The sequence below is a fragment of the Marmota monax genome, unplaced genomic scaffold, assembly GCF_021218885.2.
Source record: "Marmota monax isolate L192 unplaced genomic scaffold, Marmota_monax_Labrador192_F-V1.1 WCK01_AAM20220418_F8-fsc00081, whole genome shotgun sequence".
NCBI lineage: Eukaryota > Metazoa > Chordata > Mammalia > Rodentia > Sciuridae > Marmota > Marmota monax.
In genome coordinates, this window is record NW_026695234.1 from 4,648,844 (window position 1) to 4,673,976 (window position 25,133).

Below are 25,133 nucleotides of genomic sequence, written 5' to 3' on the forward strand. Positions count from 1 at the left end.
AGGCCTTCTTTCTTTCTTCTTTACACACCCTTTGCCAGATAAGAGGAGGGAGTGAGGAGTGAACAGACCTGGAAGGGAGGCAGTGATAGTTGTAGAGTTGACTCCTTTCCTTTAAAAATCATAGGCCAGCACGGATTTCCCAGGGGCTATCCAGCACGGATTCAGGTGCTACCCTTTTTGGCTTCCGGTTTTGGTCTCTGGCTATAGGGTTTAAATCTCCCGCGCTTTACATGGATTGGCCACACTCGGAGGTGGTAGGCCGGCTGTGTGCTATGGCTCTTCCTCGTCTTTTTCCCCGGGCAAAAGGTTTTCAAATTCGACCAATCGCCGGGCGCGCTTTCCCAGCTGAGGCACGTCACGGAAGGGTTAATCGCAACCAACCGGAGGCGGGTATTGGAGAAAAGAACCAATCGGAAGGGCGCGGGGGTGTGCCCTAGGGGCTTATAAGGGCGGCCCTGCGGCGCGCGCGGCAGCAGTTGGACTGCGGCGGGCGGCAGTTGAGAGGTCTTCAGAGACGCTGTTCTTCACTGTTCTACCTCGCGCATTATGTCCGGTCGCGGCAAGACTGGCGGCAAGGCCCGCGCTAAGGCCAAGTCGCGCTCTTCTCGCGCGGGTCTCCAGTTCCCTGTGGGCCGAGTACATCGGCTGCTGAGGAAGGGCCATTACGCCGAGCGAGTGGGCGCCGGCGCGCCGGTTTATCTGGCGGCGGTGCTCGAGTACCTCACCGCTGAGATTCTGGAGCTGGCGGGCAACGCGGCCCGCGACAACAAGAAGACGCGTATCATCCCCCGCCACCTGCAGCTGGCCATCCGCAACGACGAGGAGCTCAACAAGCTTCTGGGCGGCGTGACGATCGCTCAAGGGGGCGTCCTGCCCAACATCCAGGCCGTGCTGCTGCCCAAGAAGACCAGCGCCACCGTGGGGCCGAAGGCACCGGCGGGCGGCAAAAAGGCCACCCAGGCCTCTCAGGAGTACTGAGGGGTGCCCGCGCTGCGGCCGGCTGCCCAGCCCTCCCTATGCTATCACAAAGGCCCTTTTAAGGGCCACCACCGCCCTCACGGAAAGAGCTGAGCCACGTTGGGCCGCTAGGCGTGCGAACCGCGGCGCCCGGCCCCCTCCCCTCGCGTCCCCGCCGCCTCCCACCCTCCCCTCCCCCGCGCCCGCACGGCCTGCCGCGGCGCTAGAGGGCCTCGGTCCTTGTCCTGGCTACCGGGAGGAGGGGCGGGCTGGCGTCCTTCTCTGGCTCGTTCGGGGCCCTTGCGCCGCGGGACTGGGCTGGGGGCGCAGCACCTGCCCTCCTTGGTGCGGGTATCTCAGAATGGCTGGTGGGCTGCGGTAAGGCCACAGCACCTTCTGGAAGACTTGCTTTCCGCGTTGACGTAGGGCAGAGGTGGGCAGCCCTCAAGGTGAGTTCCTCAGTTGCTGCAGCCTGGATGTATCATTTCTTCAGCGTGGTGCTTAGCTCTTGCCAGGACTTTCAGACGTTGACTGTTGATTTCCAGGCTTTGAGAGAAATCGATCACTTGTTTTGGTTTGGTGCCCCCTTTATGCCAAGTCCCAGGATTTTCAGTCATCTCCGTCTTCATTCATAGGCCTGTGTGGTGTGGCCAGGACAAATCTTTCCTCCTGAGATGACTCCTAGGAAGTTTGCTCCAGTTTGGACATAGAGTTGTTTTGTGCTGAAAGAGACTGAAAACTGGGCCTATCGGGCTTATCAACCCCATTTCCCCTCCAGCCATTAAACTCGGCAATCCAAGCACCTAGATACCAGCACATGTCAGTTAATCCCTGGACTGAGCCTCTCTTGGCTTCTGAACTGGAATTTTGCAGCTAACCCATCCACGACTAGAACCTTAAGTATTGGGGAGTTTCAGATGGTCTAATTTTGTTTATTAAAGGATTCTTTTTTTAAAAAAAATGAAGTGTCTGTTTTCATTTTACAAGAGTTGTAGGGTTAATAACATGTATGCTTTCTTTCCTGAAGTAGTGGGGTGGAAGAGACTAATGTTAAATATGCTGTACTGTTAACTGGAAAAGGGACAACCTAGGATTTGGGGGTGTTTTTGTTTTTGTTTTTTTGGCAGTGCCAGAGGCCTCTGTACTGTGCAAGTGCTCTACCGCTGAACTACACTCTAGGCTCTAAGCCATAGATTTTAAAGCAATTCTCTTGCTTTCTTGGTGCTCCCTGTGAGACAATGGACTTGTTTGAAATTACTGTCAAGGTATAAACATTGAAGAGCTGGGAGCCTTGCCATAACTAATTCCAGCAGCGCCAGCAGTTCCAAGGCTGAGACTGGAGGATCCCAAGTTCAAAGCTAGCCTCAGCAAAAGGAAGGTGCTAAGCATACTCAGTGAGACCCTGTCTTAATAAAATAAAAATAGGGTTGGGGATGTAGCTCAACCCACCCCCCACACAAAAAAAAAATGTTCCAGGAGAACATTGAGCAAAGGTCTTAGACTCAAGTAAGGTTTAAGAGTTTTGCCAGGCATGGTGACTAATGCCCATAATCTCAACAACTCTGGGGGCTGACACAGGAGGATCACAAGTTTGAGACCATCCTCAGCAATTTAATTTAGCAAGGCACTAAGTTTAGTGAGATCCTGTCTCAAAAAGGGCTAGGGATGTAGCTCAGTGGTAAAGTGCCTCTGGGTTCCATTCCTAGTTAAAAAAAAAAGGGGGGGGGTATGGGTGGTGGAGGGGCTTTATCTCTTTTCCCCAGCCCCACCAAAACAAACCATTTTTCAGAGCTGGTTTATTAGTAGAGTTGGTTACATTCAAAGACTGGCTTGGATGTCTAAAAAGAGATGATGCCCCACTTAACAGAAGGCAAGGCAGTCATCAATGCCCCAAGGTGAGGCAAGTCCTTGGAAGTCTCAGACCCTGCAGTTCAGTCTGGGGTAATCACTCCCCATTGATCACAGGTGTCCTGAAGGCTAGACATAGGCACTGGAAAGTGGCAATTCAAGCACTTGAACCCCACAGGCCATTTAGTGGACATCATTAAGCTGCCGTGCAACATCCAGGATGTTCTTGGCTCCTTTGTTCAGCAACAAGCTGGCCAGGCTGATGCCCAAGTTCTCAGCAGCCAGCTGGGCTCCTCTCGGAATGTTCCGGGCAGTGATGCCTACCAGTTGTGGATCATCCTCTGGGCCATCGTCATACTGGATGAAGGAAGGAGGTGAGATTTGGTGAGAATGACAAGATTACATGCACTATTATTCATTACTCCCTCCTCACCCTCCATCCTTGGTACCTGGGTGGGGACATGGATGGTAGCCTGCATTGTCTCTTGCATGCTATCTGAGCCATCTAGACTCCAGACTCCTCCAGTCAAGTACAGCTGGGAAAGAAAATGGTTGCTTCAGCATATTCTGAGAGAGGACTGCTTAGAAACCTAGGATGCATAGGGAGAAATGCTGTAGTCCTTCCCTGTCTTCCCACCCATTTTCCCCTACTTACTTGCCCATCTTTTATCACTGTATGCACTGCTACTGGCACACTGCAACCTCCTTCCTGCAATGAAAAGTTCCTATGCTTTGACCACAGCCCTCAGAGATACAGAGGACATAACTGAAAAGTCTGCTGGGCCAAGACCTGCATCCTCCACATTCACAACATTCAACAAGAATGAGTGATCACTACACACACAGCACATCCTGGCTGCCCACCCCCCTCCTCCAGGGCAAGCACAGGTCCTACCAGGTGCCTCAGAAAAGCCCTTTCAGCGATGCAGCGAAGCAGAGTCTCAGGATCATGTAATACACCCACTAGATCCAAGATGTCCTGGTCCTTGGCTCGGACTTCCACAGCCAGGGCCCCCTGATGAAAACACATCAAGCTTGATCTTCGCTCAACTAATGCAGCTAAGGATGGGAATCACCCTTCTGCCTGTTCCCCAGGGTCTTTGGGGCCAGTAGCAATCCAAGGCCCCCTCCCTGATAATTTTATTTTGAGGAATGCAGATATTGTAGGTTGTGAGACCAGATTCCTTGTTGAGAACAAAGGGAAGGGAGCAAATTAACAAGTGGCTTCTCAAGCTTACCTGGCCTACAGCATACATGCATTCCTCTGGATGTAGGATCTGTGGAAGTAGAACAGGTAGAAGGGTGGGGAGAGGTCAGGGATGCCCAAAAGCATCCAGCAATGAGATGTACTTCGATTAACATCTAGAAAGCCTGAGGAGGCACAAGCAGGAGTCTGGCCTTTGTTTTCCAATCTCCCCCATCCTGGGAATCTATTTGCAGCATTAGATTAGAGGTCAGGTGGGGCTGAGGCTGTAGCTCAGTGGCAGAGCACTCACCTAGCATTTATGAGGCACTGGGTTCAATCCTTAGCACCATATAAAATGAAACAAATAAAGGCATACTGCCCATCTACAGTGACAAAGAAAAAAAAAAAAAAAAAGGAGGAGGAGGTGGTACAGCCAGGCATGGCAGTGCAGTACACACCTGTAATCCCAGCAGCCCAGGAGGCTGAGACAGGAGGAGTGCAAGTTCAAGGCCAGCCTCAGCAACTTAGTGAGGCCCTAAGAAACTCAGTGAGATCCGGTCTCAAAATAAATAAATAGGTAAATAAATAAATATAAATCAACAACCAAATAAACAGGGCCTAGAAGAGAATGTAGCTCAGTTGTAAAGTGCCCCTGGGTTAAATCTCTAGTACAAAAAAAAAAAAAAAAGAAAGAAGGAGGAGGAGGAGATGGTACAGGAAGGAAGGAGAAACAGATGAACTCGGGGAGGAGAAATTGGAAGCCCCTACCTGGCCCACCCGGTTCTGCCAGCCCATGCGCTGCAGGCCAGCCACAGCCAGGATGATGGCACTGAATTCATGCTGCTCATCCAGCTTCCGAAGCCGGGTGTTGAGGTTTCCCCGCTGCGGAGAGATGCTAAGGACTAAGAAAAGCCACATGCTATTTGGAGTTTCTTTTCTTCTCCATCTACCCATCTTTTAGCTCTCAGCTTCATGACAACAGCTACCATTTACAACACCATGCTGTTCTAAAGTGCTTTCCCATATCAGCTCATTTCATTTTCATGACAGCCCTGTGCAGTAGATGTGCAGTACTATACAGATGAGGACAATGATACAGAAAGGTTAAATAACTTGCCCAAGGTTACAAGACTCCAGAGAAACCTTCCATGATCCCTAAGTCTCTGTTTAGATGTTCCAGCTAGATGCTTCCAGAGAATCCCCATTTTTACCCATTAAGCACTTAGCATATACCATTTTTAAAATTAGTTTTATAAAACTATATATTCACCAGGCATGGTGGTGCACACCTGTAATCCCAACAAATTGGGAGGCTGAGAGAAGAGGATTCCAAGATTGAGGACAGTCTTAGTAACTTAGTGAGACCATGCCTCAAAAAATAAAAAGAGCTGAGAATGTTGGGTACAGTCGCGCACTCCTGTAATCCCAGAGGCTGGGGAGGCTGAGGCAGCAGGATCTCGAATTCAAAGATGGCCTCAGTAAAAGCGAGTTGCTAAGCAACTCAGTGAGACCCTGTCTCTAAGTAAAATACAAAAAAGGCTGGGGATGTGGCTCAATGGTTGAGTGTCCCTGAGTTCAATCCCTGGTACCCCCCCAAAAAAAGGCTGGGGATGTTGCTCAGTGGGTAATTACTTAAGTACCCCTGGGTTCAATCTCTAATACAAAACAAACAAACAAACAAACAAAACCCACTGCATAGTAAAAAAAAAAAAAATCAAAATAATATAGTAGCATATATAAAGTAAAAATGGAAGCACCTCTATGCCCCCAGAAACAATCACTATTCACTATCACTTTGTATCATCAATGCCTATCTATAGACCTAACTAAAATGTAAACTTTTCATTCTACATAAGTAAGGACAAAGTTTATATGACTCATCATTATCCCCAATGTGAGGCATCTACGTTGGGCTAAGAAAACATTAAAGGATTGCAGATGGATGGATGGATACATGGAAGGATGGGTGAATGGGTGGATGGAAAGACAGTCAGCCTGCTGCCCCTATGGGCCACCTGCACCAGAAGCCCCTTCCACTCTCAGGACTTCCAGGGTCATCTAGGTCTTATCTTCTTCCTCAAGTATCAAGAATCTTGACCCCTCCTTCTAAAGGATACAATACTCTTGAACTCCAGATGTGGAAACTTTCTCTGCAGCTGAGCTGCTCTCCGCAGGGAGCTGGTCCCCACAGTGCTGCTCAGAAAGAGGATTTAAAATTTATCACTAGGCAGCCACTGTTCCTTTCCTGCTCCTCCCACCAGGATGACCATCCAGGCCCCACTCACCTCTTTTCTGGCAAGGTTTCTAGGGTCTTCCCAACAAATTTTGGGTGAAAGACAACAGCATCACAGGGGTTTTCCCGCCTGGAGGAGGAAGGAAGATCATGGAATGAAGGAGAAATTTCAATTTGAGTCATTTCCATTCTCTCAGTAGCTAACTAACTGGCATATTCTGAGTTTTCTGCCACACTCAAAGCAGAGGACCAAGTCCCAGAGGGAAAAGCAAAGTCTCCTGTGAGGTCTACCCCCTGCTCAGGCCCCTTGCTTCCAGGACTCTTACTTGCAGATGGCTCCAATGGTGAAGGCAGGATGCAGCACAGTGGGGAGGTCCTTCAGGGAGTGAACAACCAGGTCAACTCTAGAGAGATTAGAGGCAGGGAGAGGAGAAGGGGCTGAAGCAGTTGGCTCCTGCCTCAGCTTCAGTAGTGGAGCCAAGGGTAGTTCAGGAAGTAGGCCTTCCCCAGGCCTTGGGACCTTTGATATGCTCTCCTCCCCACTTACCTTCTACCCCATTTTCCCAATCACTCTTACATTCCAAGCAGCCAGATGGCTCCAAACCAGGTCACTCTCCTTTTCAGAAGCCTGAACCCCACATATGAGTCCCCTATTTTATCTGGTCTACACTAGCAGCTTTACTGATCGCTGGATCTGTAGCATACAGGGATCCCAGCAAGAGATTGAGCCATGCTCTCCTGTCTCCACTTACTCATTCTTCTCCAGGGCATACTCTAGCTCCTTGGTAAACAGGCTCTTCTCTCCAATCTGCCAGGCAAGAGAGAGCCTCAGAGTGAATCTTTTAGGGCAAGGAAGAATGAAGGGGTATAAGGAATGAAGGGAAGTTGTTGTTACCTTAGAGAGTGCAGTATCAAGAATCTTGTCCCCTGTGGTGGACATAGCAACTGAGAAGAAAATCAACCAATCACATCATTAATCAGCATTTATTGAGCTCCTACTCTGCCCAGTACTGTATTAAAATTCCTAGTGGAACAGAGCCACATAAGCTCCTTCCCCACCATCTAACAGGAAGACAGACCCACTCACAAAAAAATCCAAGGCAGAAGATATTAAATGCCAAATTAACCCAGACAGTCGGAGCTAGAGATGTTCAGAGGAGAGCCAGCCCTCCAACTAGGAGAAGCCAAGAGGGGTTCTTGGAGACAGGGGCCAGTCTTTGGTGATAAGCAAAGCCAGGAACCCTGTGCTTTCCCCTCCACTAATACTGGCTTCCCATTAACTTCCATACATCTCCAGGAAACTTACTGATTTCAAACTGCAGGCCAGGGTATAACGCTTTCAGCATTGCCACCACACTGTCTGTCTGTATGCGAGCCAGCTGAGGACAGAGATTTGTATTAGTCCTGCCCTTCCCTGGCCACTGCTCCAAGCTCAGATCCTCATAAGGTCAGGGAGATCCTAAAGGGAATGGAATTCTCACCTGGGAAAGAGAAGAGCCTGGCCTGGGAGTCCTCTGCACCCTAGCTCAGGATGAATTTTCTACAGAAATTAATCTGCCATTCCCCACAGGATTTAACCCCCAGCTACCTCATTTCCTCTATGCTGGGAGCTGACCCTCTGGCCCCCTCAATTTGTCATCCTGTGAGCACCAGAATTTTTCTGACAAACCTCCTCCACCCAATGTCCACACTTACCTGGCTCTTACGGGTACCCACTCGAATTACTTTCATCTTTGAGCCGTTTTCTTCCTGCTGAAAAAAAAAAATCTCTGGGTTACAGTTCCCTCTGATCCTTGTGTTCCTTGTCCAAGAACCAGACTCACTAACTCAGAAGAAAGAAACCTCAGTCTCTGGCCTGTGTGTGGCTGGCTGAGCCTCAGAGTGGAGAAATACTTCAAAACTAGTCCCTTGACCTTCCTCAGTACCTTCTTCCCTCTTCAGGATCCAGAGGGAAGCAATGGTAGGATCTGCTACTACTGTTGTGGCAGTAACCAGGACACTGAGACTCAAAGCCCACCCTGGCCAAGTCAATTCTCAGTGGGAGTGCTGTACACAAACATGTGGGTAAAGAGATAAGGCCCATCAGCCTGGCCAAAGGGAGGGTGGAGCCTACAGTTGGCTGGGCAGGGCAGCTGGAGTCACACATCACTGGAGTACAGGTTTACGATCCAGCACAGTGCAGGTTCTCCAGAAAGCTTCAATGCCACCAGATGCTGAGAACTACCTGGAAGCTGCCACACTAAGGGTCCCTTAATCTGGTTGGAATGCACCTACTGGACTTGGGTCAAATGATCTAATGTACAGCCTCTTGTTGGGTAACATTGCACCATCCCACCAGGGCCTGTTTGTTCATCTATGAAATGATGATGTAACATCTGCCTCAATATCTATAAGACTATGAGGTTGAACTGCCTAACATTCATTCATCAAGAGCGCTCCCTCTGGTCTCATCAAGTAAATGTTGGGGTGTCATATCTCAAGCCAAAAACTCAATGGGAGGCTGGGTATGGTGGTACATGCCTCTTAGCAGCTCAGGAGGCTGAGGCAGGAGGATCACGAGTTCAAAGCCAGCCTCAGCAAACGTGAGGCACTAAGCAACTCAGTAAGACCCTGTCTCTAAATAAAAAAAATACAAAATAGGGCTGGGGATGTGGCTCAGTGGTCAAGAGCCCCTGAATTCAATCCCTGGCATATCCCTGCCGCCCCCCCCCCCAAAAAAAAACCCTCAATGGGACACACTTCTTCCTGTCAGTCACCTTGGATGAAGGTATTCAGTGCCAAGCAGGTAAAATTGGGTTCTTTAGTGTGAGTCAGAGGTTCTATTTCTTTCTACATCAAACAGGAGCCACTGTAGAAACGTCAACTTCCCCTGTTCTAGGATCTTCATCCTATGAAGTTCTTTTGCAGTCAGACATCTGGTGCCTTAATTGTTGGAGGAGGTAAGAGCTTGGTGTTCTTGGACTCAAGTCTATTCCACTATGATCACTCCTTCAATAAATCATCTCTGTAAGGCCCCTTGCAAATTTGGCTGGGCTTGAAACAGGACTCTAAAATTCTACCATAGGAAGCCCAGAAAAAGGAATCTAAGGTCCCAGCTGCAAAATTCAAGCAATCCCTCAAGTTACTGAATCTGCAAAACATATTCAAGTCAAATTGTTCCATTAAAAAATACATATTTGCATCTGGGCACACTGGAGTATGTCTGTCATCCCAGACTCAGGAGGCTGAGGCAGGAGCATTGCAAGTTTGAGGCCAGCCTCAGCACCTTAGTAAGACCCTCAGCAACTTAGCGATACCCTATCTTAAAACAAATAATAAAAAAGGACTGGGGATCTTGCTTAGCGGTGAAGAACCCCTGAGTTCAATCTCCAGTACCAAACCACACCAAGCAGGTTTCAGTGATTCCCACTGATAGTCCCAACACTTGGGAGGCAAAGTGGGAGGATTGCTGGAGGTGAGAAGTTTGAGACCACCATGATGAACAGCTAGCTCTATTGCTTTTGCATATTGTTGCCTTCACAACAATTCTACTAGGTAGACAGGGCAGGCAATTGTCGAAGGATGTTACAAAAGCAAAGGCTGGCACTGAGAAGTGAAATGATTCGCTTAGGATCACACAGCTAATAATGGAAAGATCAACTTTTTCCTTCTAGCTCAGTGTTCTGGCATGTCTGCACTAGCAAAGAAACCCATTGCTCACCCACAGGCTGGAAAGAAGGAGATAAGCAGCCGCCCCTTCTGTCTTATCTCAGGCATGCAGTAGCCTCCATGGCTCTGTAGTCTGCCTGTGCACCAGCGCATGGGTCGGCAGTCAAGCTAAGAATGGGAAGATCCAGGTTGGAAAGACAAATCCCCAGTCTCATGAGGCTGGGTGACTGCTATAAAGCAGAAAGGGACAAGGCTCTACTTCCAAGGCATTTATACGCAGTTCGGAGAATTGGGAACGTGCTCTCCTTTGAATCAGAAGCGAATGTTTTCCAAGGTGGCCCCACTGGCCTGTATCTTATGAAAGAACGCTGCTTATGTAGATGAACTTCTCCCGTGCTAGTTTAGTAACCCTAGAGCCAAATATACAAGGCCTAGACGGAAGGAGCACGGATAAGTCCTCAAGGATTAAGGTTCCACGGCTGACAGTACTTCCACACCTAACCCCTCCCCCACTCCTCACTGATTTTCCCTTTTCTTCCAAAAGCTAACCTAGCTACTGGCCCTTTAAAAAAACATAGAGGAAAAAAAATGACGGAAAGCCATTCCAACCAATAGACAAAGGAGGATGGCAACGTCGGGCCAATCGTTGCATGGCTCTCCCGGAAGCCTCAAGTCTTGCCGGTCACCCGCTCAGGACTCACCGCCGTTGCAGCCGCGTTACCCGCGTTACCGTTGCCAGACATGACTCCGCTCAGGAAGTTGGGCGGGTGGTGCCCCTAAAGTGCCCTGAGGTCCGTGGAGGCCGGGATCTCGAGCTGGCGGGAACTGGGGACACGTGGGCCTGAGCTAGTCCCACGGTCTGACTACGGGACTGCTGAAGGTTCAGCGTCACGTCCGGCGCCTTCCCTCGAAGGGGAGGTACCTTCCTCTGGAGGGGAATTAGAATGATTACAACAGAGCCGCCTTCGCCGCCACTGCTCTGCGGGCTCGCCCGGAGCGTGAGTTCCCTTTCGCCCCGGGGGCTTTCCATTTTGAGAACCAGGCCTGCCACGTGTTTCTGAATCAGGAGTATTGATGGTCAGAGGCTAAGAGAGGCTTCCCAGTTTTACCTATAAACTGCCTTTCGCCCCCGTAAGGATAGCCAATTAAACAGGAGTTAACCATGCCCAGGAGGAAAGGGAGGATCTGTTAACCCTAAAATGTCCAGTATGACTAAATACCGGGTACTTAAGCAAGTTACCGTGCCCGCTGGGCTGCATTTATCATAGACAGATAAAAGGGCTGTTCCCAAAGGCTTCTCATTCAGAATTTATAGTTTCCTCTCCCCAGCAGTGGCACAAGCAATTCGTACAGTTTAGGTGATACTTCCTTTCCTCTGGTTAAACTTAGCTTTGCTATAACCCTGAAGTAGTCATCATTTCTGTTCTTTAAAATCAGCAAACAGGTTGAGAGAGATTAAAGGTCATGCCTAAAGACCTAATTACGACCGGGGAGTGTCAACACCACATTAGTAATGTTGGTGGGAGGGGCTGGGGTTGTGGCTCAGTGGTAGAGTGCTGGCCTAGCACGTGAGGCCCTCTGCACCACTTATAAATAAATAAAATAAAGATATTGTGTCCAACTACAACTAAAAAATAAACATTTGAAAGACTGCAAGATAATACAAAACCAGATGTTATTAAAAAAAAAAAGTAATGTTGGTGGGAAAAGGGCTTACTAGGAAAAAATGCTTTTCCCACTAACACTACTAATAGATTAAGCACCCATGTACTAACCACCTGACAGCTATTTGCTCTTTAGGTCAAAAAGCTGTACAAGGTAATGTACAGATGAAGAAACTGAGATTCTGAAAGTATTCCAGAAGCTGACAGGAGGATTACTTGAACCTGGAAGTTTGAAACCAGCTTGGGCAACATAGCAGGACCCCATCTCAAAAAAGTAAATACATAAAATTTTAAAGAGTTGCTCTAAGTCAAACAACACAGCTAGGATTCAGTCTCAGCTCAACTGATCCAAAAATCTATCACTGTGGCTGCAGTACTGCCTCTTTTAAAGACTACCTAAATCACAGTGTTACTAAATCAGTGCCATGTTACTAGATCTTCAATTAAACACCCCACAGGAACAATTGTCTGACAGGAAGTGTACCCCAAATTTATAATTTCGTTTATAACGAATACCCACTGACATAAACTTCAGCTGACACTTCAAAAAGGGAAAATGTTTCAATAGGGTTAAATTTCTGGTACCATTAAAAAAAAAAAAAGCTATTTATCATCTAGCCAGTTTATCATCTAGTATCAGTATAGCAAAACACCAGCCTACATATAATGAAGGCAGGCTGGACTCAAGGCTTCCTCTGAATCTGCTTCCTGCTTGAGTATTTTTCCCAAACATGAGCTAAGAAGACCAACAAGACTAAAGATCAAGCTGTTTGGCTAGCACACCTGTAACCCCAGCAACTTGGGAGGCTGAGGCAGAAGAATCACAAGTCCAAGGCCAGCCTCAGCAACTTAGCTAGGCCCTAAGCAACTTAGACACTGTCTCACAATTTTAAAAATCGGCTGAAGAGGGTCTGGGGTTGTGGCTCAGCGGTAGAGCACACGTCTAATGCGCGTGAGGCACTGAATTCGATCCTCAGCACCACATATGAATAAATAAGAAATAAAGGTATTGGGTCCACCTACAACTAAAAAAAATTTTTTTTAAATGGGATGAGGATGTGGCTCAGTGGTTGAGTGCCCTTGGCTTTAATCCCCAATACCCCACCCTCACCCCCAAAAAAGAGCTCTTTTGGGTGCCTTAGTTGAAACTTGGTCATTAGGCCTTTTTTTCCTTTTGGTACTAGATGTAGTTCAGGGGCATTTTGCCCCTGAACTACATCTCCAGCCCTTTTTATTTTGAGACAGGTTCTGGATAAGTTGCTTAGGGCCTTCAACTTGCAATCCTGCCCCAACCTCCTGAGTTCCTGGGATTTTTTTTATGCCTCCCTGCCAGCACATTATTGCCTTTTGAAGAGCTTCTACAGTAAGTTGAACTGTGCTCAATGCACCAGGCCCCACTGACTGCTGAGATAAGGGTGAATCAACATAATCTCCAAGTCTGTAGGAAGGGAACTGGACTCCAGAACAGAGGAAAGTACGTAATACACAGTTAAAAATCCAGAAAGTTCCCCAAAAAAGATGTTTCAACTCTCAAATCATTATATTCTTTTATTTATAGACTCAGAGCAGGGACCCAAGCACAGCCTGGTGCTCTTGAACAGAGAATAAAGCAGCTATTGTCCATACTCAGAGGTTGCTGAGGTGCCCTCCCCCATTAGTCTGGATTAATCTATTCTGCTAGTCAACAGGAAGGACAGCAGGCTGGCAAAAGGGGCATGAAAAGAAAGTCCCCTCAGATCATGAGGGCAATGGCATCAAATCAGAGTGGAGCCGTGGGCACTTCTGCCTCCCTTCTGTGCAACCATGGCCCATATCCACCATGCCACAGGCTTTCCCAAGAGCTACTTAAGTTCCCCTCTTGGAGTGCATCAGCAGATCCCGCTGCAGCCCCGCTTCCAGGCTAGGGGTCAGTCTAGCTGTGGGAGGGTCAGTCAGCAGAGTCAATTTATTGAAAACGCCTCGGCCAAAGTAGTCAGCAATCACAGAGAAGCTGTCGTTGGAGCACTTGAGCTATAGGGAAAGAGAAGTAAGAATCAGAACTAAAGTGCTTGTTTCCTGAAGAGAAAAACAAAAATGAGCCCTCCAGGACTCTGGGGGCTCTGTGCTGGTGGAAGTTCCCTGTCCCACATGGCCACTCATCCCCACCTGGTGCTGGAACTGATCGTGGAGATCTCGTTTCTGTTCCTGGGCGCGGATCATATCCATGACCTTCCGGTTTTCAGGGAGGCAGGTGGGGCAGTCAGCATCACTTTCAGAGTAACTCTCAAAGCAGTGCTGATGGAAGGAATGGCCACACAGGAAATGGACTGAGGGCAACTCCAAGGCACTGTTACAGATGCTGCACTTGGTCTTCTGGAAAATCTTTGGACTATGGGCAAGGGATAACAGAAATGAGTGGCAAAGAATGAGGACAGGACCAAGCACCCCTCTGAGAGAGCAGGCACCTGGAATGGATAAGTAAAGTTCCCTATGAAGGACTAAAAGCCCTGCTTGCTCTTCTTATCACTTAAAGGGAGTCAAATGAGGACAACTATCCTGGACTTGGAGGCTTAGCAAGTGCTAGTAACCCAGAGGGATAGTTTTACCGCTTTGAGTTTTCACTACTACTAAATTCCCTTTTAGGTAAACACTCAGATGTGACCCTTTTAATAAGGCCTTTCTGGCCTACCTAATCTAAAATTGTGATTTACCTACCTTTGCAAAACTAACTACGTTTGATAAAAAGCTGTAGTGGGGCTGGAGATGTAGCTCAGTGGTAGAGCTAGCATGCACAAGGTCCTGGGTTCTATCCCCAGTACTCATATAATAAATAAATAAATACCTTGAAATATACACTCCTGTTCCCTGCTCTTGTTAACTTTCTCTTAGAATTTACCACAATCCAACACACTATAATAGGTTGCCTATTAAGATGCTTACTGTTTGTTTCTTCCTCTATGATGTGAGCTCTGTAAAGGCAGGCCTTCTTGTCTGTGTGGCCCATAACAGGGGCTCAATAAGTATTTGTGGTATGAAGAAACTTGTCTAAAAATATTTTACATTGTTAAAGGCAGAGAAGACTTGGGAATAATGCTTACCACGAGTAATTCTAAATTACCTACTTTCTGAATTCCACCGCCCCCACACACACACTGAGGATTGAACCCAGGGGTGCATAACCACTGAGCCACACCCCTCCCCAGCCCTTTTTTATGTTTTATTTAGAGGAGGGTCTTGCTGAGATGCTTAGGGCCTTGCTAAGTTGTTGAGACTGGCTTTGAACTCATGATCCTCCTGCCTCAGCCTCCCCAGCTGCTGGGATTACAGGCATGTGCTACCATGTCCGGCACTTTCTGCATTTTCTAAAGTCAAGACTTTTACTGCAGAATGGCTTCCAACCACAAATGTGTTTAGAGAAGGTAAATCAGGCATAAACAGAAAGAAAAATACCTGCCTCAATTTAATATTAACTCCAAAGGCCAATAAATAATGATTTAAACAATAAACCATTCTTTGGAATTCCTCCATTAAAATAGATCTTCAAGGGGATGTGGTGTAGCTTAATGGTAGATACAGCATATGCCTGGAATGTGCAAGACCCTGGGTTTTATCCCCAGCACTGCACCAAAAAAAAAAAAAAAAGGATGAAAACACTCCATACAATCCTGTGTTTGGAAAAAGTACACCCTGTGAGGTCAAGGTTATCGGTTATCCCCTATACCCCCCTCCATGTATCCAGCTGCTGGTACCTTGCCTTGAGCTCCTGGATCTCCTGGCGGATGCGGGTGGTCTCCTCTCTGTACCGCCGTACCCGCAGCTCATCCTGTGCAATCTGCTGGCTCTGTTTCTGCAGTTTTTGGACCAGGTAGTCTCTGATGACGGATAGGGTGGCTGTAGAATTGTGAGCCAGAGTCTGCACCACTGAGATTGGGGTCCAAGAGGAAACAAGACAATGAACCAACCAGTCCCCTCTGGATAGAGCTGAAGGACTCATGCTACAGGGCCCCTGTCAGCTGCCTGTTGCCCACCCATCCTGTCTTCCCAAGTACCTAGAAGAGGTGGCATGAGGTTCTTGCTTTCAATATGCTTGAGCACAGCTGCCACATACTCCTTGCAGTCCTCTTCCTTGCGGGCAAAGTAGCTGAGGGCCTGTTCCCACAATGAGGGGTCCTGCTCCCCATGGCGCTCACACACCGCGATCACCTGCCGGTACTGTTCATGCTGCATGTGGTAGTGCATAATTTGCTGGAACCTAGGGCAGGGGCAAGGGCACATCTCACTGACTGTCCCTGGAAAATTACCTGGATTTTCCTTTCCCTGGGAGTCTCCAAATCTTACAGTTTCCCTTGTTCATAGAGGTAAAGGACTCCATCCTGGAAGTCATGCATCTGGCACAGGACCAGCGCCTTGTCAAAGACGTCACAGAAGCGGCCACTTTTCAGCAGGGAAATGGCCTCTGCATGAAGCTTCTCTTTGATCTAGGGAAGGAGGAGGATAGGGCTGCTGGACATGAAGGGAAAATCAAAAAGTCTCTTGAGATAGGCCAGTAGACTCTCTTCTTCCCTCAGTACAGTTTCCTCTTCATTGAAAACCATTTAGCCCTAGGGCCAGGTATAATGGCATAAGGAAAGCAGCAAAAGGCAGCCACAAGGATGGAAGAATAGAGACAGCAAGAACTATCTTGGGCATGGTGTCACACACCTGTAATCCCAACCACTTGGGAGGCTGAGGCAGGAGGATCACAAATTCAAAGCCAGCCTTAGCAACTTAGCAAGGCCCTAAGCAATTTAATGAGACCCTGTCTCAAAATAAAAAAAAGGGCTGGTGATGTGGCTCAGTGGTTAAGCATCCCTGGGTTCAATCCCCAGTACCAAAAAAAAAAAAAAACTATCTTTGTTTTTGTTTTTCAGTGCTGGGGAACCCAGGGCCTCAGACATACTAGGCAAATGCTCTACCACTGAGCTATACCCGCCAGCCCAAGAACTGTCTTCTCTCTAACACCTTTGCATATGTAGCCAAGCCTCACCTGTGGATCCTTTTCATGGGCCCAGTTTTGCAGCCGTAGCTCAAGGAGGGTATCATAGATTCCCTGGGGTGAGTCTGGCTGTACTTCACTCATGTGCTCTAGAAAGGCTTTCAGCTCTCTTGGGTTGTTTGCAAAGATGGGGATGAACTCCTCAGAGTTGGCCTAGCATTGAGGGAGAGAGGGGAGTAAGTGGTCTTGGTACCCAGGAGGCCCCTAAGGTAATACCTGTTATCAAAAGTTGTTCTCCTTGAGGCTTTACCCTGCATCCTGGAGCATCCCTGTCTCCTCGGCCTTCTGGGCTTGGTCGATAGTCAGTACAAAGTCCCTTTAGCAAATGGGTTGTCTGCTCTGGTATGTGGTGCATGAGGATTTTGCCATAGCGTTTCATGTTGCTCTCTGCCTGCTCAAAAGGCAGCTTGCCGATATAGCGAAGGGCTTCCTGATAATTCTGTGAAGAAAACAGCAGACTAGTGCCCACTCCTGCCTCACCCACCAGGTTCATCATTCCAGAATGTCCTCAAAAAAAGAACAGGGCTCTGCTTGAATCAAGAGCCTCACCCACCTTAATGTCCTCTAGCTGGATCTTCAAGTACCACTCATGATGTGCATGGTTCTCAGCCAGATAGAGGGCATGGGAGTAGTAGCCAGCCTGCCGGAGAACCTTGATGGCTGTCTCCACATCAAAGTGGACTTCACTCTCGCTCTTTGTCTGCCAGGGAGACAGTAGACAAAATCATTTGCACAAAGGTGACTAGGGAAGGGAGAGGAAATAGGCATCTTATGATAAGACACATTCCTCAAGTAATGAAGTCAATGCTTTGAAAACATGCTGGCCAGCCTCTCAGAATTTAATGAATGGCCAGAGGCCTTCCTTTGTCCCTACCATTAGAGGGATATCTCTGGGGACACAGGGCTTCCCTAATGCCATTGGGCTTAGATACTAAGGAAATTTCTTGCATTATAAAATAAGAAGGGATGGACTGGGGTTGTGGCTCAGTGGTAGAGTGCTTACCTCACAACTGTGAGGCACTGGGTTTGATTCTCAGCACCACATAAAAATAAATGAATAAAATAAAGGTCCATCAACACCTAAAAAATTATTTAAAAAAAAATAAGAGGGGAGAAGAACAAGAACTAGCCGTGAATAACTCCTCCTCTTCCCCATTTATAGAATAGAGGGTGCTGGTTCCCAGATAAGGGCAGCCCTTACCCTGTGTGCTGTTGAAAAAGAGCAAGCCCTGGTAGAGGCACTTCATGCTCAGTGGGGCCCTCTAGGAATCATCCCCCCAACATCACCCGGGACCTTGATGAACTCCTCCAACTTTGAGCTGTCCTTAAGCTTGGTATAGCAGTTCAGAAGCAGGGTGGTATGGTCAGCATTGGCCAGAGATTGTCGGTGCAGGGTCTGCAGGTAGGCGGTCAGGTTGTGGATGCGCTGAGCATCCAGAAACTTGCGGATCACATATGATGGCTCCAACTTTCCAATGGTTCTAGAGAGATGTGCATTGTCATCATCTGCATCAGTATACTTCTCAAAGTAATATGCATAGCAGTCACTTGCAAATCTTCTTAAAATGCAAATTGTTTTAGTAGGTCTTGGGTGGGTCCTAGGATTTTGCATTTCTGACAGAGTCCTAGGTATTTGAGTACTACTAGTCAGCCGACCACATTAAGTAGCAAGAGGCTCCAGGGTACTGGTACTTAAATTTGGTTGACAACAGGGATTCAAGAGTGGTTGGGAATGAGGCTAGAGAGTTTTTCAAAACTTTTTTTTTTTTTTAAGGGGGGTTACCAGGGATTGAACTCAGGGGCATTCAACCACTGAGCCATATCCCCAGCCCTATTTTGCATTTTATTTAAAGACAGGGTCTCACTGAGTTGCTTACTGCCTTGCTTCTGCTGAAGCTGGCTTTGAACCTGTGATCCTCCTGCCTCAGCCTACCAAGCTGCTGGGATTACAGGTGTACACCACCACACCTGGCTCCAAAACTTCTTATCAAGGCAAAAATTCCAAGAATTATTACCATGGGAAGAAGTATGGAAGCAAGAGATGAATACCTTTTTTCTTTAAAGAATCCGGTCAAAATGAATGTTATTGACAAAGGTCAACCTAAAGTTTAAAATGATAGGTAATCATCAGCTTAGCTACATGTTGGTCATATTATATTTGACCTTAAACATTCCATTTCCAATAAGATCTCTTATTCTCTCGTTTGAGGCATCACAGTTTCTATAGAAAAAAACAAATAGTTCCTGGTTGAGTTCAAGCTTCTTCCCTGAGCACAGGTTTCAGCAATCTGGCTGCCTGAATCTGCATTTAGAGCTATTTGCCATATCACCACCATACTGACCGGATATATTGCTGGACGGCCCCATCATGGTTGCCCTTGCTATAGAGATGGTCTCCATACTGCATGAAGATCTGGGCCAGCCCATCACTGTCCAGATGTTGGCTCTTGGCCAGGTTAATAGCCATCTCAAATAAATTCTTCTTAAATAGCATCTAGAAGAGGAGAGAAATTATAAAATTGGTAGAAGCAGTCCTGAGAAGATACCTCAAAATGTGCCCGCAACATATAGGCAGATAGTCCTGGAGTCCTAATCTGATTAGATCCTAGATGGAGCAAGACTTTCCAGATTCTCTCAAGACCAACATCACCTCAAATGTTAAGGACCTCTGCAAACAAAATGAACCTTGAGAGTAGGCTTAGGATCCCAAACATCACTTCCTTCCAAAGCCTCATCCCAGGCCATCTACCTTTGTTTTTTCATTTGTTTGTTTTGGTACTAAGGATGGAAACTGGGTGCTCTACCACTAAGCTACATTCCCAGCACTACTTTTAAATTGTGAGACAGGGTTTCACAAAGTTTCTTAGGGTCTTATTAAGTTGTTGAGGCTGGCCTCAAACTTGCAATCCTCCTTCCTCAGACTCCTAAGATACTGCAATTAAAGGCATGTGCCACCATATCTAGCAGGCCATCCACCTTATCATAATACCCTGAGGACACCAAGCACATTTGGGACCCAAAGCAAATAATTTTTGCTATGTAGCAGCAAAAATACATTTTTCAGTAAAAATGTGTAATAATCTAGGTGGAAGTGCAATCTACACCTGGGTCCAGGTGATTTTGGAAACCTGTCCTTGCAGCTGCTTCTAAGTGCCTATGTCAACTTTGGGAACCTGGTGGCCTTGCCTCCAGTTTGGTCTGTGTGTCCTTCTCCTGCAGTGCGTGGACCCGCCCATCCCGCGTCAGCACGTACAGGGATCCCCACTCAGCAAGCACATCCACTATATCCTCAAAGATAGCACTATAGGCTATGAACTTGTTGCACAGGTCATAGATGTTGAGAATTTGCTTGTCGGAGCTCTGAGAGTCCCTGCTGGTAAACTCTGACCTGCATAGGAAAGAAAAAGAACCAAGTATTTGGATTACCTCTGTCTCAGCTCTCCTTTGTTTTCCTTTCCCATGACAGCTTTGGTGCTGCCCATTCTACCCAAAATAAATCACCTTTGGCTCTTCTAGCAGTTCATCCTATAATATGCAGCACTGTGCTGGTAGCTGCAGAAAGAGAACATACAATTCTGTTCTCACCCTGTAGATCTTATAATTAATTCAGCCATCAGAGTAGAAAATTAAGGACATTTAGACACCTACCCATTTAAAAAATAATCATCCAGTGCATGATATATGTGAAACACTGCTTGGTTCTAAATGAAGACAAACCATCTAACAGAGTGTACTCACATCATGCAGAAGACCCCACCTCCCCCTTTTGGTAGCTCTGGAAAACAACAACAAAAAACGGTGTCCTGTACTTCACAACCCTTTCAATTCCTCCACTATCCAATCCCTTATATTGACTAAAAGATAAAAAAAACAATACCAACTCAAATTCTGAAGCATTCTAGTATACCAGGGCTATGTAGCAACAAAAATACATTTTTCAGTAAAAATGTGTAATAATCTAGGTGGAAGTGCAATCTACATAAAACCAAAGTAGGGAGATTGGCAGGATCCTGGCATTAGGATTTTAAAATCAGACTAATTCTGGGGAAGAAGTCCAGCCCTCTCCTTTTCCCATCTCCCTGGCATCCTTACTTGGGAGAAACCTTCCGGTCACGAGAGACAATGACAAGGTAGCCTCTAAACCAATGGGCAATGAGCTTATGGCCCTCAAAGGCAAAGCAGGGCCCACGTTCATCAGGCTGATAAAGGTAGACACATTCATCACCAGCCACAATGAATTGCAGATCCTGAGAAGGGTCACTTAGTGCTGAGCAGCGCAGACCACAACCATGGGTGTCCAACTCCACACGAGGGTAGTCCTTTCCAGAAACTATATAGGACTGTCAGAAGAAAGGAAGGGTTAACAATCTCCCTTTAAAGGGGTAGCAACAAAGCCTTCACAAAAGTATTCCTATCTCTAGACTGACTCTCACTTCTTTTCAGCTCAGCTGAAGACTTTGCCTACCTTCTGCTTTAACTATCACCAATTTATGATTATTAATTTTTTTTCTGGTACTGAGGATCAAACCCAAAGGCTCTCCGCCACTGAACTACATCCCCAGCCTTTTTTCTTCCCCCCTTCTGTACTGGGAATTAAACCCAGGGGCACTTTACCACTGAGCTACATCCCATCCTTTTTACTTTTTATATTTTTTTAGTTGTTAATGGACCTTTATTTTTATTTATTTATTTACATGCAGTACTGAGAACAAAATCCAGTTCCTCATGCGTATGCTAGGCAACTGCTCTACCACTGAGCCACAACCCCAGCCTGTTTTTTTTTGAGCCAGGGTCTCATTAAATTTTCAAGGCTGGCCTTGAACTTGTGAGTCTCTTGTCTCAGTCTCCTAAATGGCTGGGATTATAGGTGCTCACCTGTGGATACACATGCCTATCTATCAGCCATCTATTAAATAAATACATAAGCAGAGATCATATTTTCTTCCTCTACATATATTATCACTACATAACCCAGGAATTATGCAAGTAAAGAGATATGTAATTATCTTACTGTTTTATCAAGAATATTTCTGGGAGAGTAGACCATTAAAATTAGGAGCAGCAGGAACCAGAGAGGTAAGCTGCTTATCACATGTCACTTAACAAATTATGGGGGAAAAATCATGTCTTTTCACTATAAACCCAGGGTTCTTTTTCTAAGTTTAGCTCTTCTCAGTCTCCCAAGTGAAGAAATAAAATATTAAGCTGGGCAAATGATTCAAGAATATGTATTGAAAACGAACTTACTCAGTCCTTGCCCTACCTTCTGAGCAATGGAGAAACCCTTGTTGCCTGCCCCTGATAACAGTGGCTTTGGTCATACCTGGACATTCTCTGTTGTTACGACAAACAAGTGAGTGGTCTTTCCTGCTTGGCGAAAGGCCAGTCCAGTAACAGGATAGTTGCCTTTGTGCAAAATCTGAGTCTTGCTATGTCGGTCCCGAGTGATGTCACCTTTGTTCAATGTAACACTGCCATCTGTGAATCCTGTAGGAGAGCAGGAAACAGCACTTCAGTGAGGCTGAAAAGATCAGGGAAAATGATCTTTTGAGGCACTTATTAGAAACAAACTTTCTCATACCCAACTTGCCTAATGGTTAACCTGAATGTTGGTACTCACTGACTCATTTTCTCTTTTTGGGGGGTACCAGGGATTGAACTCAGGGGCACTTGACCACTGAGCCACATCCCTAGCCCTATTTTGTTTTTTGTTAGAGACAAGGTCTCACTGAGTTGCTTAGTGCCTCACCAAATTGCTGAGGCTGGCTTTGAACTCGCAATCCTCCTGCCTCCACCTCCCAAACCACTGGGAGTACAAGTGCGCCACCACACCTGGCCTCACTGACTCATTTTCAAAGAAAAAAATTAAACCACTTCCCATTCCAAATCTCAATATCTCAAAGGCCTCAGTTTGGTATGAAATAATCCCATTTAAACAATAAACATCATCACTGTGGAAACAACTCTGAAGAAAATCTATAAAGAATCTCAAAGTGTTAGCTTTGCCTTCTTTCTGCTTACCGATGGCCATAAAGTTGAGATTTTCATGGACAGTCAAACAGGACACAACAGTTGGCTCTGTTCCTGGGATTGCAGGGAAGATTCGGGTGCATAGTGGATTGCCACCATCTCTCTTCTCCAAGTTCCAGATCTTTACCTGTGGACAGACCTCAGAAGTATGAATGCTAGTCTCCCTCCAGCAAAACAAACAAACAAAAATTCCTCAATCTTCTTGTTCCCATTCTGAGACTCACCAGGGGGTTGATTCCCTCTTCATCCTCACCAACAGATGCTAGAATATTGTGCTGCTTCAATTGGTACAGGTGTGTTACCCGTAGTTTATAGGCCTGGAATCCTGTAAGCTGTAGGGAACGTGGCAAGAACCATATTTGGCCTTCCATATGTGCAGGGTAGTCAAGGAGCCGCCTTTCCAAGGAAAGATACAGTGGTCCCCCCTTGTCTAGATTTGCATTAGTTACTGTGGTGCAATAAGAAATTAAGTATTTTGAGAAATCACATTCATACAACTTTTCTTACAATATATTGTTATGTTTTATTAGTTATGGTTACTAATCTCTCTTTTTTTGGGGGGGTGGTACTGGGGATTGAACTCAGGGGCCCTCAACCACTGAGCCACATTTTGTATTTTATTTAGAGACAGGGTCTAAGTTGCTTTGCACCTCACCGATACTGAGGCTGGCTTTGAACTTATGATCCTCCTGACTCAGCCTCCTGAGCCACGGGGATTATAGGCATGAGCCACAATGCCTGGCATGGTTGCTAATCTCTTACTGTGCCCAATTTACAAATTAAACTTCATCATAGGCATGTATGCACAGCTATTCCCCCAATTTTTCATTTACAATGGCGTTGAATGTGATATACAGTCAGAAGAAATTTTACTTAGAATTTTTTTTTTTTTAACCAAGGATTAAACCCAGGGGTGCTTCACTACTAAGCCACATCCCCAACCCTTTTTATTTTTGAGACAGGGTCTTGCTAAATTGCTGAGGCTGGCTTTGAATTGGCCATCCTCCTGCCTCAGCCTCCCAAGCTATTGGGTTAGAGGCATGTGCCATTAGGCCCAACTGTACTTAGAATTTTAATCTTTTCCTGGACTAATGATATCAATATGATACTGTTAGTCACAGGATCACAGGGATGAACTGATATACTACTGATATGTACTGTGTGGATGAACTATAATAATCTGTGGCTTAGGTGTGTTAAACATATTTCCTACTTAAAATACTATCAACTTAAGGAGAACCCCATCATAAGTTGAGGAACATCTGGATAGGAAAAAACATAGTACCTATGGGGTTTGGCACTATTCAGAGCTTCGGGCATCCACTAGAGGTCTACTGTACTTATTTTTAGATGGGAACCCACACAACAACTAACATGAACATACATCTTCAAAATTTTCAAATGTTTTCCCACTTGTCACTTAAAGAGCAAAAAGCAAGAAACTCTGGTCTCATTTACTGCTTCCTCCACAATATTAGTCAGGGAAGATGACACCTTACATTTTCATCTTTTTTTTTAAATTCTTGTTTTTAGTTGTAGATAGACACAATACCTTTACTTTATTTATTTATTTTTATGTGGTGCCGGATATCGAATCCAGTGCCTCACGCACGCTAGGCAAGCGCTCTACCATTGAGCCACAACCCCGGCCTACATTTTCATCTCTGAAAGGCAACCTGCATCCATTTTGAGGGACTGATCTTAAAATAACCTTGCCAAATTGGCATTCACACCCCTTTACAGATAAGGAAATTGAAGCCCAGAGAGGTTAAATAAATGACTTGCCCAGTACTGCTCGATTGACAAATTAGAAAATGGACTTCCTTCCTTCTTCCCTCAGACCACAGAAGAGGTCTGGGCAGCCATCTAATGGGAAGTGGAACCAAGCACGAACCACTCTGACAGATTCTATCCCAGCTGGATCTCTTCGGGGATCCGGGAAGGGAAGAGAGCTCGAGAGGAAGGATATCTCCAAAGACCAAGCTCCCTCTGCCTGAGTCGCAGACAGTGATTCCAGGGGGGAGGCAAAGGAACTTGGAAACAGTAGATCCAGAGGCAGGCGCGGTTCCGGGAGCGGCCCCATCATTGCCCAGCGGCTCCTTCACCAGTTCCTTGTCGAAAAAAACGAAGCGCCGCCACTGCAGGTAAGCCGCCATCTTGGCCGAGAGCCCCCGCCTCCAGAAGCTATGTCATGTGACCGGTACCAGCTGGTCATGTGACCCGCGGCTTCCCGCAGCTTCAGCTCCTCGGAGTCTGGAGGACAGCCACCGGCTGCTGGGAGAGTGGGCGGGGCCGCTTGCTGCGCAGGTTGCGAGTTTGCCCGATTTTATGACTGCGCTAGTTGAAAATTTTAAGAGCTGAACCCTTCGCATTATTTATTTATTTATTTATTGGTTGATGGAAGGATGGATGGATGGATGCTGGGGAATCAATCCAGAGGCGCTAAACCGCTGAGCCACACCCCAGCCTTTTTTTTTGGGGGGGGGGGCGGGGACAGGATCTCGCTAAGTTGTTGAGGGTCTCCATACGTTGAGGCCAGCCTTAAATTTGCGA

The 25,133-nt window shown here is 46.6% G+C and overlaps 3 protein-coding genes across 8 annotated transcripts; 1 reads left to right on the forward strand and 2 right to left on the reverse strand.

The window, feature by feature from the left end:
- Positions 1 to 79: 79 nt before the first annotated feature.
- Positions 80 to 1,918, forward strand: LOC124088938 (histone H2AX). Its single transcript, XM_046438771.2, has one exon. It carries the CDS (start codon positions 547 to 549, stop codon positions 976 to 978), a length of 432 nt encoding a protein of 143 aa, XP_046294727.1. The 5' UTR covers positions 80 to 546; the 3' UTR covers positions 979 to 1,918.
- Positions 1,919 to 2,738: 820 nt separating this feature from the next.
- Hmbs (hydroxymethylbilane synthase) lies at positions 2,739 to 10,712 on the reverse strand. Of its 4 annotated transcripts, none has more exons than XM_046438768.2 (14): positions 10,574 to 10,712; positions 7,920 to 7,973; positions 7,531 to 7,603; positions 7,120 to 7,169; positions 6,977 to 7,032; positions 6,551 to 6,628; positions 6,277 to 6,354; positions 6,109 to 6,184; positions 4,760 to 4,873; positions 4,044 to 4,082; positions 3,701 to 3,820; positions 3,461 to 3,514; positions 3,255 to 3,341; positions 2,739 to 3,162 (listed from the first exon to the last, which is right to left on the reverse strand). In XM_046438768.2, the coding sequence occupies exons 1-14, from the start codon at positions 10,613 to 10,615 to the stop codon at positions 2,989 to 2,991; spliced, it is 1,095 nt and encodes a 364-aa protein (XP_046294724.1). In that variant the 5' UTR covers positions 10,616 to 10,712; the 3' UTR covers positions 2,739 to 2,988. The 4 variants fall into 4 exon arrangements, with proteins under 4 accessions (XP_046294724.1, XP_046294723.1, XP_046294725.1 ...); XM_046438767.2 differs by having other exon boundaries at positions 7,920 to 7,976; positions 10,574 to 10,710; XM_046438769.1 differs by lacking the exon at positions 10,574 to 10,712 and adding an exon at positions 8,150 to 8,272 and having other exon boundaries at positions 7,920 to 7,976.
- Positions 10,713 to 13,066: 2,354 nt separating this feature from the next.
- Vps11 (VPS11 core subunit of CORVET and HOPS complexes) lies at positions 13,067 to 24,772 on the reverse strand. Of its 3 annotated transcripts, none has more exons than XM_058577176.1 (16): positions 24,546 to 24,771; positions 22,805 to 22,949; positions 22,572 to 22,719; positions 21,874 to 22,037; positions 20,643 to 20,890; positions 19,737 to 19,938; positions 18,893 to 19,044; positions 17,845 to 18,031; positions 17,104 to 17,250; positions 16,801 to 16,989; positions 16,542 to 16,703; positions 15,854 to 15,993; positions 15,565 to 15,767; positions 15,265 to 15,436; positions 13,682 to 13,904; positions 13,067 to 13,546 (listed from the first exon to the last, which is right to left on the reverse strand). In XM_058577176.1, the coding sequence occupies exons 1-16, from the start codon at positions 24,734 to 24,736 to the stop codon at positions 13,382 to 13,384; spliced, it is 2,838 nt and encodes a 945-aa protein (XP_058433159.1). In that variant the 5' UTR covers positions 24,737 to 24,771; the 3' UTR covers positions 13,067 to 13,381. The 3 variants fall into 3 exon arrangements, 2 of the variants coding, with proteins under 2 accessions (XP_058433159.1, XP_058433160.1); XM_058577177.1 differs by having other exon boundaries at positions 22,572 to 22,707; positions 24,546 to 24,770; XR_009226201.1 differs by lacking the exon at positions 13,067 to 13,546 and adding an exon at positions 14,970 to 15,134 and having other exon boundaries at positions 13,770 to 13,904; positions 24,546 to 24,772.
- Between the last annotated feature and the right edge of the window lie 361 nt (positions 24,773 to 25,133).

Coding starts and splice junctions, on each gene's coding strand:
- LOC124088938 (XM_046438771.2), top strand. CDS start 547: ATGTCCGGTCGCGGCAAGACTGGCGGCAAGGCCCGCGCTAAGGCCAAG.
- Vps11 (XM_058577176.1), bottom strand. CDS start 24,736: ATGGCGGCTTACCTGCAGTGGCGGCGCTTCGTTTTTTTCGACAAGGAA. Junction 18,032..18,892: donor GCCGTCCAGCAATATATCCG/GTCAGTATGGTG, acceptor ACATCTCTCTAG/AACCATTGGAAAGTTGGAGC. Junction 13,905..15,264: donor ATCCAGGAGCTCAAGGCAAG/GTACCAGCAGCT, acceptor CCTTGCCCATAG/TCCAAAGATTTTCCAGAAGA.
- Hmbs (XM_046438767.2), bottom strand. CDS start 10,615: ATGTCTGGCAACGGTAACGCGGGTAACGCGGCTGCAACGGCG. Junction 7,977..10,573: donor GTAACGCGGCTGCAACGGCG/GTGAGTCCTGAG, acceptor TTTTTTTTTCAG/CAGGAAGAAAACGGCTCAAA. Junction 3,821..4,043: donor GCATGTATGCTGTAGGCCAG/GTAAGCTTGAGA, acceptor TGTTTTCATCAG/GGGGCCCTGGCTGTGGAAGT.